This window comes from Urocampus carinirostris, chromosome 4 (genome assembly GCF_059441175.1).
Source record: "Urocampus carinirostris isolate Australia breed hairy pipefish chromosome 4, RoL_Ucar_1.0, whole genome shotgun sequence".
In the NCBI taxonomy this organism is placed as follows: Eukaryota; Metazoa; Chordata; class Actinopteri; order Syngnathiformes; family Syngnathidae; genus Urocampus; species Urocampus carinirostris.
In genome coordinates this window covers 33276405-33291806 of record NC_142352.1, presented here as the reverse complement: position 1 = coordinate 33291806, position 15402 = coordinate 33276405, and the positions used below count along the sequence as shown (strand labels likewise).

General features: G+C 37.9%; 1 protein-coding gene across 4 annotated transcripts in view; it reads right to left on the bottom strand.

Annotated features, from left to right (window-relative positions):
- Positions 1–12596, bottom strand: part of ppef1 (protein phosphatase, EF-hand calcium binding domain 1) — a 30274-nt gene extending 17678 nt beyond the window's left edge. The window contains exons 1-9 of one of the 4 annotated variants that reach the window (XM_088334255.1): positions 12472–12583; positions 11499–11620; positions 11274–11434; positions 11047–11189; positions 10323–10462; positions 7765–7794; positions 6554–6681; positions 6422–6482; positions 3191–3354 (exon numbers count right to left, since the gene is read on the bottom strand). In XM_088334255.1, the coding sequence (XP_088190381.1) occupies positions 3191–3354; positions 6422–6482; positions 6554–6681; positions 7765–7794; positions 10323–10374 (435 nt within the window). In that variant the 5' untranslated portion in view covers positions 10375–10462; positions 11047–11189; positions 11274–11434; positions 11499–11620; positions 12472–12583. Of the gene's footprint in view, positions 1–3190; positions 3355–6421; positions 6483–6553; positions 6682–7764; positions 7795–10322; positions 10463–11046; positions 11190–11273; positions 11435–11498; positions 11621–12471 lie in introns of all 4 variants that reach the window. The other 3 variants (XM_088334259.1, XM_088334260.1, XM_088334256.1) reach the window with 3 other exon arrangements.
- Between the last annotated feature and the right edge of the window lie 2806 nt (positions 12597–15402).

Sequence of the window (15402 nt, the reverse complement as noted above, 5' to 3'; positions counted from 1 at the left end):
CTGGGAAAACTAGGCTACATTTTTACGTAAAAATTATCTTACTGATCCGGCCCACCTGATAATGTCTGAATCTGACCCCAGAGCCAAACTGAGCTTGACATCCTTGCTTTAAAGTCTATTACGCGTTTACTCTCTTTGGATAAAATGTTATAATACGCTGTTGCCATTGACAATAAGAAAAATTCAATCCAATTCAAAATATCTGAATTCCTCACTTATATCATGAGTGTGATGTTGATTTGAAACCATTAGGTGGTCTTTTGCACATCCTTGTGGACATTCCGTTAACACCCTGGCAATTTGCCTCATTTGTTTTTACTCTTCAGGCTATTTACCACCTTTTTACAATATTTGATACTACTTCTATATTTCATACATTATAAATTGTCTTGAAATTTAAGAGTTTAAAATTGAACTGGATATTTGTTTGAAGCTTTTTTGAGAGTGTTGAGCTTTGAGATTCATTCCACTGAAAGCAGTGTGCCTTTGCTCCAAAATAAGATGTGTTCTACTTAAAAATTGACATGCAGTTTGCACATAATTTATTTCTCTACACGCAAGTTACTACCCCCTGACTAGTTGTGCCACCTTTGTCTTATTATTACAACATGCTGTATATCAAAGATATCAAATTGCTATCTGCTCAAATGGATGTTATCCATTTGATAGGAATGAAAAGCTTCATGGAAAGTCGAGAGAACATATACATCAACATTACCGTTAAAAAGTTTGGGGTCGCTTAAAAATTTCCCTATTTTGAAATAAAAGCCCTGTTTTTCTAAAGACGATATTGTTAAACTACCGTATTTTCCGCACTATAAGGCGCACTGGGTTATAGGGCGCACCCCCCAAAAATAGTTTTTGGTCCTATATTTTCCATACATAAGGCGCACCGGATTATAAGGCGCTACAATGGGAACGTCGACAAAACAGATGGTTCAGTCGAACTTATAACCCCCTTAACATTCCGAAAGTTTGCAAAGAAGCAAATCCGTGTCTCACACATGTACGGACACAGTGTCTGTACGATGTCACCAATCACTCAAATGCATCGTTCCACATATCATTCGGAAGGTTAAAGTCTTGGGATTCAAGCAATGCCAACCATTTCTTAGTTTCTATTTTATTTTTCGCTGATAACTGCGTGGACAGCAAAGTAAGAATTTTATTGTGGAGGGAAACGTGGTTCTTTACTGTGCATATGACAATAAACACTTTGAATTGAATTTAGTTTAAAAATACTCATCACAGAAACATCAAGATCGTTCTAAAACAAGATACTGGGAAAATATAAAGCCGCATAGCTCACCCTAAGCCATCACGTTCAATAATGATACGCAACCATGGTCTTCTTACAACCGTGAGTGTGGTAAATCCAACCGTGTAAAATATTTACAAATACAGACTAATGGAAAATGTTTTCTCTATACCGTAGTGCAACCCAATGTGTGATTCACATTCATCTTTTTCGGCCAATTGCAGGCTTTGTTTTGCCCCGCTTTAGCCTATGCGAGCCTGTAAATGCTGAAAAGGATCAGCCTCCTTTACCCCCGAATAACTTTAGCCAATAGTGACTAATTCAAATGATGATTGACACATTGGTTAGGAAATGAAACGCTGGTGTATATATGTCCCAACATACACCGCGCACTACTTCGCCTTCGGGGGAAAATCTAGTCGGCGGCTGCTTGCCTTAGTTGTAAGACTTTGCGACTTCATATTGATCCATATATAAGGCGCACTGTATTATAAGGTGGATGGTCAGCTTTTGAAAAAAATAAAGGCTTTTAGGTGCGCCTTGTAGTGCGGAAAATACGGTAATCAGAAATACACCCCAAACATTGTTAGCGAGGTAATTATAACTATTGTAACTGAAAATGTCTGTTTTTAATGCAGTAACTACGTAGGTGTATAGAGGCCCATTTCCACCAGTAAGCACTCCACTGTTCCAAAAGTACATTCTGTTTTCCAATTGCATTAGAAGGTTGATGGATTATTTAAAAAAGAACCCTTGTGCAATTATGTTAGCATAGCTAAAACAGTTTAGTTGGTTACAAAAGCATGGCATCACATTTGTGGGTTTAATTAGACTTTCAGAATAGTGAAAAAAATGATAGCTTTCGTGTAAAACTCAGCAGTCAATTCTTTTTCCAAGAACCAAAGGTTATTCCATGCAAGAAATTGCCAAGAAACTAAAGTGGACTCCCCCCTTCAGAGAACTGTACAAAGAGGCTCTAACCAGAGTGTAAAGAAAAGTGCGGGGCCTCACTACACATCCAAGCAAGAGGATGTGGATACCTTACAGGTACTCAATTGGGAGCTTTGTTGAATAGCATCAGCAAAACACCAGTGTTGACATCTACAATAAAGTGGCGACTCAGAGATGCTGGCGTTCAAGGCAGAGTTGCCAAGAAAAATCACTATCTGAGACTGGCCAACAAAAGAAAGATTACTATTGGCAAATGAACAGACATTAGAGAGAGTAAAATTAGAAAAAGTGTTATGGACAGGTCAATAGAAGTTTGAGGTGGTTGTATTACACAGAAGAACACATGTGAGAGGCAGAACAACTGAAAAGATGCTGGAAGAGTAGCTGACGCCATCTGGTCAGTATGGTGGAGATAATGTTATGGTCCTGGGACAAACCCTGTGGACAGCGCTTAATTGGATCCAATTAAATCCTAAAACAGGACAACGACCAAAAGCACACCTCAAAATGATGTAATAACTATTTAGGGAAGAAGAAGGCAACTGGTATTTAGTCTGTAATGGACTGGCCAGCATAGTCCCCAGATCTCAACCCCGTTTAGGAGCTGGACCGTATGGTACACAAGAAGTGGCCATCAAGCCAATCCAACTCATGAGAGGGGCTTCTGGAAGCCAGGGGTGAAAATTATCCAGATAACATCAACCATTTAACAGCTAGAATGACAAAGGTCTGCAATGCTGTGACTGGTGCAAATGGACCATTCCTTGACGAAAGCAAACTTTGATACATTCTTTCAAATGAAAATAATTATTTCTAACCTTCTGAATAACTATTCTTTTTTATTTATTTTGCAACTCATTTGATTAATATAAGTGTGAGGTTCAATGCAAAACACAAAATTGTCTGAGTGATCCCAAACTTTTGAAGAATTGTGTATGTACACAGCCTAGAAAAGAACAAGTGTGCCACAGTGTACTGTACTTGCTGCTCTTTAAAGGCGCTGAGGAGAGCGTTTGTGTCTGACACAGAGAGTGGAAACGAGAGTCGAGGTCCGGCGTACGAGTCCGGAACGTGGATGTCGTTGTAACAGGCCTCTCGTTCCAGCCACGGGTCGATGACGGGCTCCAGAAGCTGCGAGATCAGATCTGGAAACCGCAATAAAAAACACAACTAAGCTTGGTTAACAATTTAGGATTACATCACAAAATCCTTTACATAATCTGTTTGAGTAAGTGTAAGTCAATGTTTGAAGATAATCGATTTCCGTTAGGAAATTTCAAGATTAAATCCATAATGCTGTTGCATGATTTTAATCTGCAGTTACAACAAGCAGTGTTGTATTGTTTCTAATGGATTTTAAAAATAATTTGATGTCGTTCGAAATCTGAATAAATGTTTTTGTGTCCCAGGTCTGTGATTGGCAAATATTTTACAATGAAATACGTTTATTACCCAAAAAATTCTCTTGTACATTAAAGTCATGTTGATTGTTTACATGTTCATAGACCCCTTAACTACCTGGGTCATTAGGGCACCATTTTTTGTGTTTTGTATCGGGCAAGTTCAACCCGGCAAGGCCCATCCCTCTCCAGGCCAATTTGCACTTGATTCGATATTTAGTTTTGTAGTATTTTTGTTGCGGTATTACTGTAGTAGTATTCCCATATTACGGTATAACCGTAGTATTATTTCCAGTTTTTCTTTTCAGAATGTAAGCAAAATAATTCATTAATTTCCTGTTTAAACACTAGATTTGATAGTCAGTCTTGTGGTAACTTTGTAGTAATTCTGTAGTACTATTTTTGTTTTAGACACACAAAAGGGAAGATGGGGACAAAGTTAAGTACTTTACTAATATATGTACTATAGTTCACGGATCCCTTAACCACCAGGATCTTAGGGGCACCACTCTCTGTGGTGTGTCTAAGATAAGTACAGCCTCTCCAGGCTATTTTTTTAGATAGGGGTTTGCTCTCTCACATGAAACAGTACTGGTTTTTATGGTTGCCAGTAGCAGGAAGAGCCTCTGGCTCAGATACAATATATATTGTCATTATATTTTGACCGTTTTCGTTTGAAGGGTCAGGTGTAAAAGCCCGACGTGCCGCACGGGGCCCGCAAGGCCGTAGTATGTCCACCCCTCATCTAGATGATGAGGATTACCTGGACAATGGTGCATAATGCTTTTTAGCTAAATGAGTGGGTCAGTGCACCCTTAAGCCACAGCTGCCTCTTATTCACATTGGTTGCTAGGCAACATAGAGGGGCTTTCACATCCCAATAAAAGCATCACTAATGAAAGAGCTATTTCACTTGATTGAGCGTAGCCTAGTATGAATACAAACATAATTTGATTCAAATATTTCAATCACTCGCGTTCTTATTTCAAGACAGGTATTTCGTTGGAATATCTGTGATACAGAAAAAATTGTGAAAATTGATGACTTTTCATTTTAATATTACTGCCAGAGTTTAGTCAATATGTTTTGTGTCGTTATAAAGATATCATAGTGGTGCATTATTCACCACACTCCTAACAATGATATTTAAAGCCATTATGCAGTGTCTGAAATAACGTCTGCCTGGACGCCCGGGGTGCGTATCTTTTACGTCGGGCGTACAACTTACAAAATGTCTCCGCCCGGGTGGCCGACAACTTTTGCAAAAACAAAAAAAACAAAAAAAAGATTTTTTTTTTCAAATCAAACGTTTGCTTTATTCCGATTTCAAAATCTTCGTCCGGTTTGGAAATTTCGGTTTGTTAGGCAATTTGCATGCTCGGTAGCCAATCAGAAGCCTGCATCGAATAACTTGGTGCGTCCGGACTTTCCCGAGCGTTATAAAATCATGCATTTGCATATCATTTTCCAAAGTAGACACACGGAGAACGCAGGAAAAATGGATAAGTGGTGAGCAATGAAGCTAAAACCTCAGCCCCAGAAGAAATATTCAAAAGAAGCTAACAGAATTAATGACGCTACAAAACGTAAACGTACATTAAAAGCATTGTGGAAAGAGGAGTTCACATGGCATGTAGCAGAGGACGCAACGCAAAGATTGCATGAATGAAAATGAGTAAATACAGGTACATACTGATGGCAGATGGAAAACAGCTATGTCATATTCATGCAATAATTGTTATAAGTAGATTTATAATAAACTTAATTCTAAAGTGTCGTTCTGTTATATATTTTGATTGTCAATTTTTAAAGCTTTGCAAAAACAGTTTTTTTTTGCGATTAGTCGTCTTATTGTTTTAGGTTGTGAAAAATGGGGCAGGCAACATTTCAGAGTTGTCTGCCCTGGTGTCCGGTAACTTTTTGTCATGAGTTTCAGACACTGCATTATGCCATAAATATGGGCGGGTGGATTGAACCAAATATCGATATTTATCAAATGAGTACTTGGATTGGACCGATACCATTGTTGTGGATTCCATACTGACTTACCATTTTACCTAGCACAATGATAATGCTGTTTGAGAATTGTAAGATTATACATAATCACTTTCAAATTGGATCAATTGTGTTTACACTTTATTTGCACTGCTGACTTTATTCTCAACATATAACACAAGGGAAAGAATTTTAGTTGACATTGTTATTAAGTACAACTATTTTTTGTGCTGTTAAAGGGACAGCGTGTATTGACCACTAGATGTCACTGTATAGTGTAGTACAACAGAAAACATTTGCTAAAAAGCACAAGGAAGAAAACCTACTATGGAGACTTATGAACAAGTGTCACCATGTTTCTTCTTATTTTTTAGCCCGGCCATTTAGGTTTTTGGGTACCCGTACCAGCAGGACGGCTGACAATGTCAGCTCCCTCTGGGTGAGGCTCATGTTATTTCAAATACATTTCTCAACCTACGAGTATTTTTAAACAACGCACAAGGATATGACAATTTGTGTATTTTTTCTTATAATTTTAACCAATATTGTTACTTTTTTTTGCAAATGAAGTTTTTTAATCTACTAGAATACGCAAAAATATACCCAGTCTCTTTAATAAAAACACTTTTTTATGCAAACTTCTACGGGCGCTGGGTGAGGTAAGGGCTGCAATATCTATATACAGAAGCATTGTTCTGGGGAAATTGGAGTTGGAGCAAAGGACAACCTCAGGACAGTACTATGATCCGATCAAAGTACTCGCTTGGTCTCAATAATATATTTGGATCGCTCTGCCCAGCCCTACCCGTGGTCTTACCTGGCCTGTTTCCATTCAGATGAGTGAAGTTGTCAAGCATGAAGCTGAAGAAACCAGACAACTGTGGGACAAACCAACAAAAATATGTGGTCTTGAAGACATCTCACAGTACTTTGTGTCTTGGAGACTTGCCTGGAGCTGATCTTGTTCTCCGGCATATTCGATGGACTGAAAGATGTTCCATGTGTATCTGCGCCTCATCTCCAGGCGGGCCATGTAGCGGCGATACCAGCGTTGGATCAGCACTGCTGCCTTCATGGCTGCATCAGCGACACAAAATCCTCAGTAAAAAATGTAGAACCTTAGCTAGTTTGGAATAATAACAATACAGTGCCTTCCAAAATACATAAAAAATATTTATCGGTGTTAACATGCCATAGTTGTGCTACTTTTAGGTTGACTTGATTTCTTGACAGAATTTGCCGGACGCAGAATTTCAAGACCATGGCTAAATCCTCAAATGGTGCGAGTATTCTTATCCCAACTACCAAGCTTTTTTGAGTCGCTGGGCGCAGGGGCCCTGACCCAGAGACATTTAATTTTTCTCATTTGTATTTATGAATAAATATAAATGCAGGCATCTAAATGTTGTATTGTTTTTTATATTTGTCTATAAATAAATTTTCTTTTATAAATAGTTCCATTACATTGGCTTCAAACACTAAGAATTATGGAAAAACAATATTGGGTCCCTGTTTTTAAGCACTAAAATTGATATATTTTTGTAGTATATCTGTAGCATAGATTTTGGTTGCAATTTTGTAGTATTATTGTAATCGTATTCTTGTAGTATTTCTGTAGTAGTAATTCTGTAATGGTTTGCAATATTTCTGTAGTTATGTTGCAGGATTATTGTAGTTTTATTTTGCAGTATTTCTGTAGTAGCACAACTGTAACATTAGTATTTGTATATTTGTAAGTATTGTCGTATTTCTGTAGTAGTATTGTAGTATTTTGTGCCATTTCTTTAATTTCTTGTTTTTCTTTGCAAGATGAAAGCAAAATTATGTATTTGGACTATTATAGGAACTAATTTAGTTCAGTAGCAATTTTTCGGGGTGTATTTCGGGGTACTATCTGTTGTAGTATTTCCGTAGAACGTTTGTAGTCGTATTTACTTGTATTATTGTAGTATTTCTGTAGTAGTATGTTGTATAACAATACTGTAGTCGCATTTCTACAGCATTTTTGTCATATCACTTTTCTTTGCACAATAAAAGCAATATAATGTATTAGGTCCCTCTTTTAAAGCACTAAATTGGTGATTTATTTTAGTAGCAACGTTATAGTCGTTTTCGTGCTCTATAATGCCGTGTCCCTTTGGAAATATAATTTGTTCTTACTCAGTGCTGGATTTGGCATCTTCACTTCATCTGCTTGAACAAAAATAGAAAATAGTCAGCATTGGAACGTGTTAATTGAATCAAATGATTAGCAAAGCAACGTAAACACAACAGCAAAAGGGGGAGAGGGCGGTTATGTTAACAAGGCACAAGGGAGGGAAGGTGCAACCGCTGGGGCTTGAAAAGCTGCATAAATCACACAGCCTTCAAGGCAAACAACAAAAGAAACCACCAGAGTAAGGAGGACCGATCCTGCAATATGAGAAATAAAATGTGTCAATAAATGCCCACAAATATTTAGCATATAAAAAAAAGAACTCATAAATCACGCAATATTGATACTGATACTACTGATGCTAATAATGACACAAGTGCAAGTAAATCCTTATCACTTGTGAGTAAAGCCATGGTATAGTGATAATATTTTTGTTTGGGATCTTCCTCAAGTTGATATATCAAATTGTTTGCGATTATGTCCATCCAAGAAAAGGGGGAAAGAGTTTAGATATGACCACCATCGTTTGCAGGCAGGCAGGTAGGTTACTCTAGATGTGAATAATGCCAAAACAAAGCTGACTCAGGATTTTTGGTTTTGTTGACCCAGCTTTTCCCCAGAAAGACATTCCATTCTCCCAGGCAAGAACAATATTAAATATCAAGACCATATTTCACATGCAGATCCCCCTAAAAAAGCTGGAAAAAAAATAATGGAAGCTTTCATAAAAAAAGACATTCTACTTTTTCAGGCTGGAAATTTGGCCAGCATTACAATCTTTAACAAGCAATAAGGTAGGTGACCCTAGAGGTGAATGAACCACCCAAAAAGGGAAATACCACGCAAAAATCCTTTCGGGTCTCAACACGGGTGATGCTCTTTTGACGCACATCCATTTTAGTTTATAAATGCACATTGGTATTCATTACTATTTACACCAAGTTTAATGTTTTATAATCATAATGTGTATGATATCCTGTGTATTGTTACGTATTTTTTGTGTAGTCTTTTTTTGTATTCTGTCAAAACAATCTGAGCTCTTCACCTATTGGTTGATTAAAAATTAAGGCATTGTAGTTTACTGGTACGATGATTGATTAACCAATAGTTATAAAGCACGGGCAGTTTGTCCGACCCCTCATTTGAATAACATTTTGTTGTGACCAAATACTCTACAAAAAAACAGAATGAATGACAAAATAAATGGCAAAATGCATGGATAAATGAAAAAATTGCATTTGTGTGGAAGATTTAGGTATTAAGTCATTTATTTATGGATGTATTTACTTAAATAGCATGAAGTGTATTTTTGGGTATTGTAAAATGGTCAGATTTAAGGACAACACCTAATTTTGAACAAAAACACATGGGATTTTAAGCTGCAGGCTTAAATAGCCATTAAAATGAACTAATTCACATCTGTGCTTTACTTATCAAGCACGCCTGGCACCATGTTGTATTGTTGTTATAATTGTGAATAAGTATGCTTTGCTTCTTCTCATGGACAAACCTCGCATTTAGCTCCTGCTCTGTGTTATATGAATAATGTGGGCAAAAATGATTTTCTATCGAAGCGAGACAAATGTCATCATGGTATTTGTATTGAGAGCACATGCATTAGGGAAAAGAGCAACTTGCTGTTTTCCTCAGAACAGTCACACACAAAAAAAAAACCCGAAGTCAGATGCACTGTATTCAAAGCTGCAAAGAAATAGCGGCGTGTAGTACAGAATTTACATATTTTTTATACATTTTTACACACAGCAGAATCGTTCCTCCATACGAAAGATGAAAATCATCCGTTGGAAATGTTCAAGCACAATGGTACCTCTTCTTACGAGTTTAACTCCTTTCAGGATAGCTCCCGTGGCTCAAACTGCTTGAATAACGAGCACATTTTCCCAATTTGTATAATTAATAACTAATTGGTCCGCTCCCGTCCTCCCAAAAGCATCTAGGTGAAAAAGCTAAAACACACATCTTCCTAATCACTAAAAATACATTCAAAGAGTTATTAAACATGAAATTACAGTAATAAGATTAGAAAAAGGTTGAAAATGATTTTATTATGAGCACTTTAACGAATATGGCCGTGTGTTGCTGTGTGAGTGGGGGGGTCATCTGTTGGAAGGAGCGACAGAGATCACATACCTGTCAACTGATACATTTCAATCCTTGTACACACATTTTTTATAGCACCCTTTTGTTTTGTTTTTTGCCGGTAGAAGTTTGCATACGCAAACTGGACGAGCTGATGCTTGCAGTAAGTGGTCACGAGTGGTGAGCGGTCTCTAGTGGTAGCCTTCAGGACTGCTCATGAACGGGATTTCCCTTCGTATAAAGAGGTACCACTGTAGTACACTTTGGGTAATTAAAATGTAATTTACTGAGAATCAGCTGAAAAATGAAACATGACTAAATTGAAATCCAAATTAGAATTTAAACCAGCATTGAGTCCCTCCAGTTTCTGAATGAATTTAAAGTTGCGCTACTGAAAAACATTAACACCTACATTTCTCGAGCTAAAAGGTCTAAAATTCCCGTCACAGTGACGCATAAGTACCTGTCAGCCTCATTACTTGTGTATCTATGGCAACAGAGGCACCGCATCCCATGATGAGCAGCGAAGCGGCCCATGAGTCGCATTAGTCGGAAAAGGTAGCTCACATCTGGCAGCTGGAGTCAGCTGGGGCTCTTAAAACGCTGAGACAAGGATAGACAGAAATACCAAAGACATTTGGAGCGCATGAGTTCAAAAATAGCATTTGAACTTAGGATACAAAGATGGATGTCACTTAATTGTTAACCCAGAAAGTCAAAGATTTGGTTGTTGGTCCAACTCATAGTCGTGATTTGTTCTCAAACACTGCTCTAAACCTCGACAAATGTAATATCACCCAAGGTGACTTGGTTAAAAATCTAGGTGTCATATTTGATCCCAATCAGTCTTTTCAGTTATGTGTGAAAAATATGACTTGAATAACCTTTTCCACTTTCGTGATATTGCGAAGATTCGCCTGATGCTGTCTCAATCGGATGCTAGGATTATAATTCGTACGTTTATTGCTTCTCGGCCTGATTACTGTAACGCGTTGCTTTCTGGTCTCCTGATGTCTAGCATCCAAAAGTTTGCAGCTGGTCCAAAATACGGCAGCAAGACTTTTGACGAAGACAAAAAAAGTTTGAGCATATCACTCTTATATTACTCTACTTGCACCATCTCCTAGTCTGCTTAAAATGTGATTAAAGGTTCTCTTACTAACATACAAATGTTTGCATGGACTTGCCTCCTCTTATCTCTCTGATTTGATTTACCCCTGCACAGAGCCTCCGCTCAAAATATGCCGGTCTATTTGTGACTCCAAGAGCCAAGAAGAAGTCTGCAGGCTCGAGAGCGTTCTCCATCCTGATGCTGTGGAATGCTCTGCCTCTGGAAATAAGATCTGCACCCTCAATGGAAGTTTTCAAATCTGGACTTAAGACTTCTATTCAATAGCGTATTATTGATTCCCACCTCATACTTTTAGTTCGTCTTTTTCCGACTGCCTGGCTGGTGGAAATACGAAGAAGGACAGGTCAAGGTCAGTGGACCAGCGCCTGGACCTGAAGCATGTCAATGTCTGCATCGACCAGCCAGCAGAGATGGGAAGCTGCGTCGTTGCTGTCACACACTCTCTGGACAAATTTCAACACATTACCTACTGTCTTTTGTTGTTCACCGAGTTTTGTGTACCATTACCTAATGCTAAATCCATTGCACCCTGGTCATCCGGGACGGGAGATTTATTTTCCTCGTGCTGAGGTTTTACGTTTTCCTTGCCCACATGTCGGTTTAAGATGAGGGAATGGTGTACTTGCAACCTGTGCATTCTTGAGTTATTTTGTGATTAGGGGTATACAAAAAAAGTGACTTAACACCACAAGGCGCTGAGCCGCCGTGTCGTCAAAGAGTGCATGTTTTTCGGGTCCTAATGTCATCCACCGCACACACTTACAGCCTCCCTGGGAGGCGGTTTATTAATTGTACTTGCTACATTTTGTCATATTTATACATACATTTCATGTGGCTTTTTCTATTCATTTATAACAAGTACTTTATAAATTTTGCCTATTTATCCGGACGTTCTTTTTATCCCTTGAACCTTTGTTACCCGTTTATTCTGGAGTGCCATGTCTAATCTTGTACACAAATGATCACAACGTTATAATCAATGTCAAATGCAAATGACAAAAAATGGATAGGTATGCTTGGTCTGTTTTCCTCATGCATTGCCAAGGTATCGGATTTGAGACTATCGGTAGATGGGAGAAAAACAAACACATATGGTTGCTTAAAACGTTTGCACACCCTTGCTTAAGACTAGTGTTTGTTCTTTCGTGTTTTTACTAAACATTGTTTATGTACAATTCTTTAAATCGTTGACATTTAAATTTTAGATTTGATTTTTTTTTTTAAGTTTTATTACAGATTGCTCCCTTCTTGATTTTGTCCGTGTGTTGTGTGTTTTACAGCGCATTTTCTGTTGAATTTCTTGCATAATAGAGGTTTGAAATAAAATTACCATTTTTGAAAGGGAAAAATAAGTTTCTAAACCCGAGGCGTACGGCACTGAATGCTATATTTGCAATCAGTTATTCAGCTATTCATATTCGATGAATAAAGAACTTTGTTGACTCCTAAACGACTCAATAATGAAAAGTCATCTTCTTACCTGCACAATATTTATTTAGTAGTCAGCCTCAAAGCACGAGAGGAATCCATGCAGCAAAATCCAATTTGGATCTTGGGCTACTTCTTTCGTTACGATCTCAACTCAGCCTTCTATTGCGCGACTATTAGTGATGAGTCATTCACGAACGAAACTCCTTTAGGGGCCGGCTCTTTAAAGCCATTCAAGACGCGTTTTCCCCCCTCTTGTAATCTTCCTCTTGCAATCAATATGCATATTTTTCAGGGGCTCTGCCCCCACCCCCCTCTTTTACTCTTACATTTTTCTTTTGTTTCGTCCACCCTAACGTTTAACTTGTTTTTAACTTTGTATTCCACCCCTCCAGGCTCTTTTCTTTTTCTGAGCTTTTCTCTTCCCTTTTCCTTGGCTTTTGTTTTTCTTATTTTATTTTTCCCCCTAGCCTATACTTTTTCATAAAAAGTTTGAAATAACGTGATTTTACCGCGATGCAACGATTAAAGAAATGCTTGAACACGTGAAACACGATACTAAATTATAATGCAACAATTATTCTTAAAGAATAAAGAACAAGATTTATAGCAAGCTTTTTCCATTTTTGATTTGTTTCTCCCTTTTAGGTGATCTAGTGCATGATGTTCCATAATAAATGGAATAAAGCAACAAAACCAATCTAATGAGCCGTTTGGGAGTCGAAAAAGCCAGTTCTCCAAAAAGAGCCGAATTGCCACCACCAGTGGCCATGTCTGAGGCAAGATTGAGAGGAAGCAGTGAGAGTGTAAGAGGCGGAGACATTGCCAGGTGATCCCATAATAGCAGTTGAGTGATTCTCCAAAATGGGTGCAGTAACATTAACGGAATAAACCACAACGAGAGATGATTTGATTGTCAGTTGGATGCTAGCAAATGAGAATTCAAAACTTGAGGTGAAAAAAATAGTGATGGGAAAGACATTTATCTCTTAATGGCAGTAGACTACATGTTCAACATGCTTATATTCTTCTATATCATCTGAAATAAATCACTGAGGCTCAGTAGGTAACAGGTTATTCATGTGGGATTTAACCATGTTTAATTCATTACTTTTTACTTCATTTTCACCTTTTAGAATAATAACTGGTAAAATGTGCAAGTAAAACAAGGTTTACTACAAACTTTTTTTTATAATCAAAGAGCTTAATCAAAATACAGGTTCCATTAAATTTCCTTGTATCACCTTGTGTGCAGAAAATAATTAAAATGTAATCTACTTTTTATATCCCAATTTGCATGTGACCCATAGGCTTTGTGAATATTTACAGTTTTACTTTTAGGCCTCAACAAGCATGTTTCGTATCAAGGCATCCCCAGTAAATACAGTCAAAATTGCTAATCATCTGCTTTTGTTGGGTCTTACACCATCTGGCAGCCAAATTAGGTACTGCAGCTTCCAAACAGACCATTCCAAGCAGCAGAAAACAATCTTCCATCAGCCTGGTCACGCTAGGCCATTTTGCTTGTTATAGAAATAAGAACAGTAGTAGTTTGCTGCTACCAACTGATATGATCACTGGAAGAAAGCAAAGACACAACAATGGCATGTTTTCTTTCCAAAGATAAAACTAGGCAATTTCTAGCAGCGCACTGATACAGTACTAGAGAACAGGCATTCTCTTTGTAAAACACTGGTCAAAATGAAATCTGTCAACTAATCCAAGCTATGCCATACAATGGTATCAAGAGACTACATACTGCATAGTCTCAATGAATGGAAAAAAAGAAAAGAAAAGATTTTTAACTTGAAACATCTTGATTTTTAGATTCATAAACCAAGTTGCCAAAAACAAAAAACAAGTTATTCAACCCCTGACTTAATTGTGCTGTCCCCTTGAGGTCAAGGTGTAACCTTCAAGTAACATTAATATAAGCCGTAAAAAAAAAAAAAAGGCAACGTCTTTGACATTTGTTTTTAATTGGACCGTTTCACATTATAAGCTACAAGAACAGTTTTGTCAATCTTAAAAATGGGCATAAATTATGCATTGTTAAAACCACTCATAGAAGTTTATTAAGACAACAACAAATACTAACAGACTGATCAAAAGCCTTAAACAAGCTAAACAAACAGATACATGCTAAATGATTAAATAAAACAAATATAAATCTCTAATAAATAAAAGCCCCATTTGACTCAAGCAGCCACTTTGGTCCGAATCTTGGGTCGCACAATTGTGACAGCTGCGTTGATGTTATGCAGCGAGACGGCCTTCAGTTGCTTCCTTCTGGACAACCTGAAGGCTTCTGAGGTCACCAGGCCGAGAATAAGTGGTCTGGGTAAACTGGTACCACCCAATATGAAGTCCAAGGCCAGACAACCTCCTGGATTGGCCTGCACAAAGAAAATCATCATGGGCCACTTAAAGGTAACACTGGAATATTTGACCGCTAGAAGTCACTATGTCGTGAAGTGCATGGCAGTAGGGGGCGGTTCAATATTATCTCCAGTAAGCAAGTACTTGCATCAGATCAATACGGTTGCCCTGAGATCAATACTTTGCTCATCCACCAATTACTTCAAAGCACTCCTTTTGAATGAAGATGGAACTGGGTGAGAGAACTGCAGTGATCTCGGCCACTATAAAGGTTATGCCTGAATTTGTGACTGACAGGCACAGTTTAACACCTCTCCCTACTGCCTACCAGGTAGAAGAGGTCAAAATCTATAGGCCCAGGCCTAGCAGAATCTCAAAAATGAGATGCAAACAGAAAGTAAAACACAGTTGGGAATTTTCCAACCCCACCACATAAAAAAGGACAGTTCAAGGTTTATCTTGTGTGGTTAACTGGTCTGCTATTGTGGGAACGCCACAAAAAACAAAGATAAAAAAATAAAAAGCTTACCCGACAGAGCAACAAGCTGCAACCCAAAAAAATAAATACTGTCCAAATGAAAAATGTAATTCCAATGGTAACAGA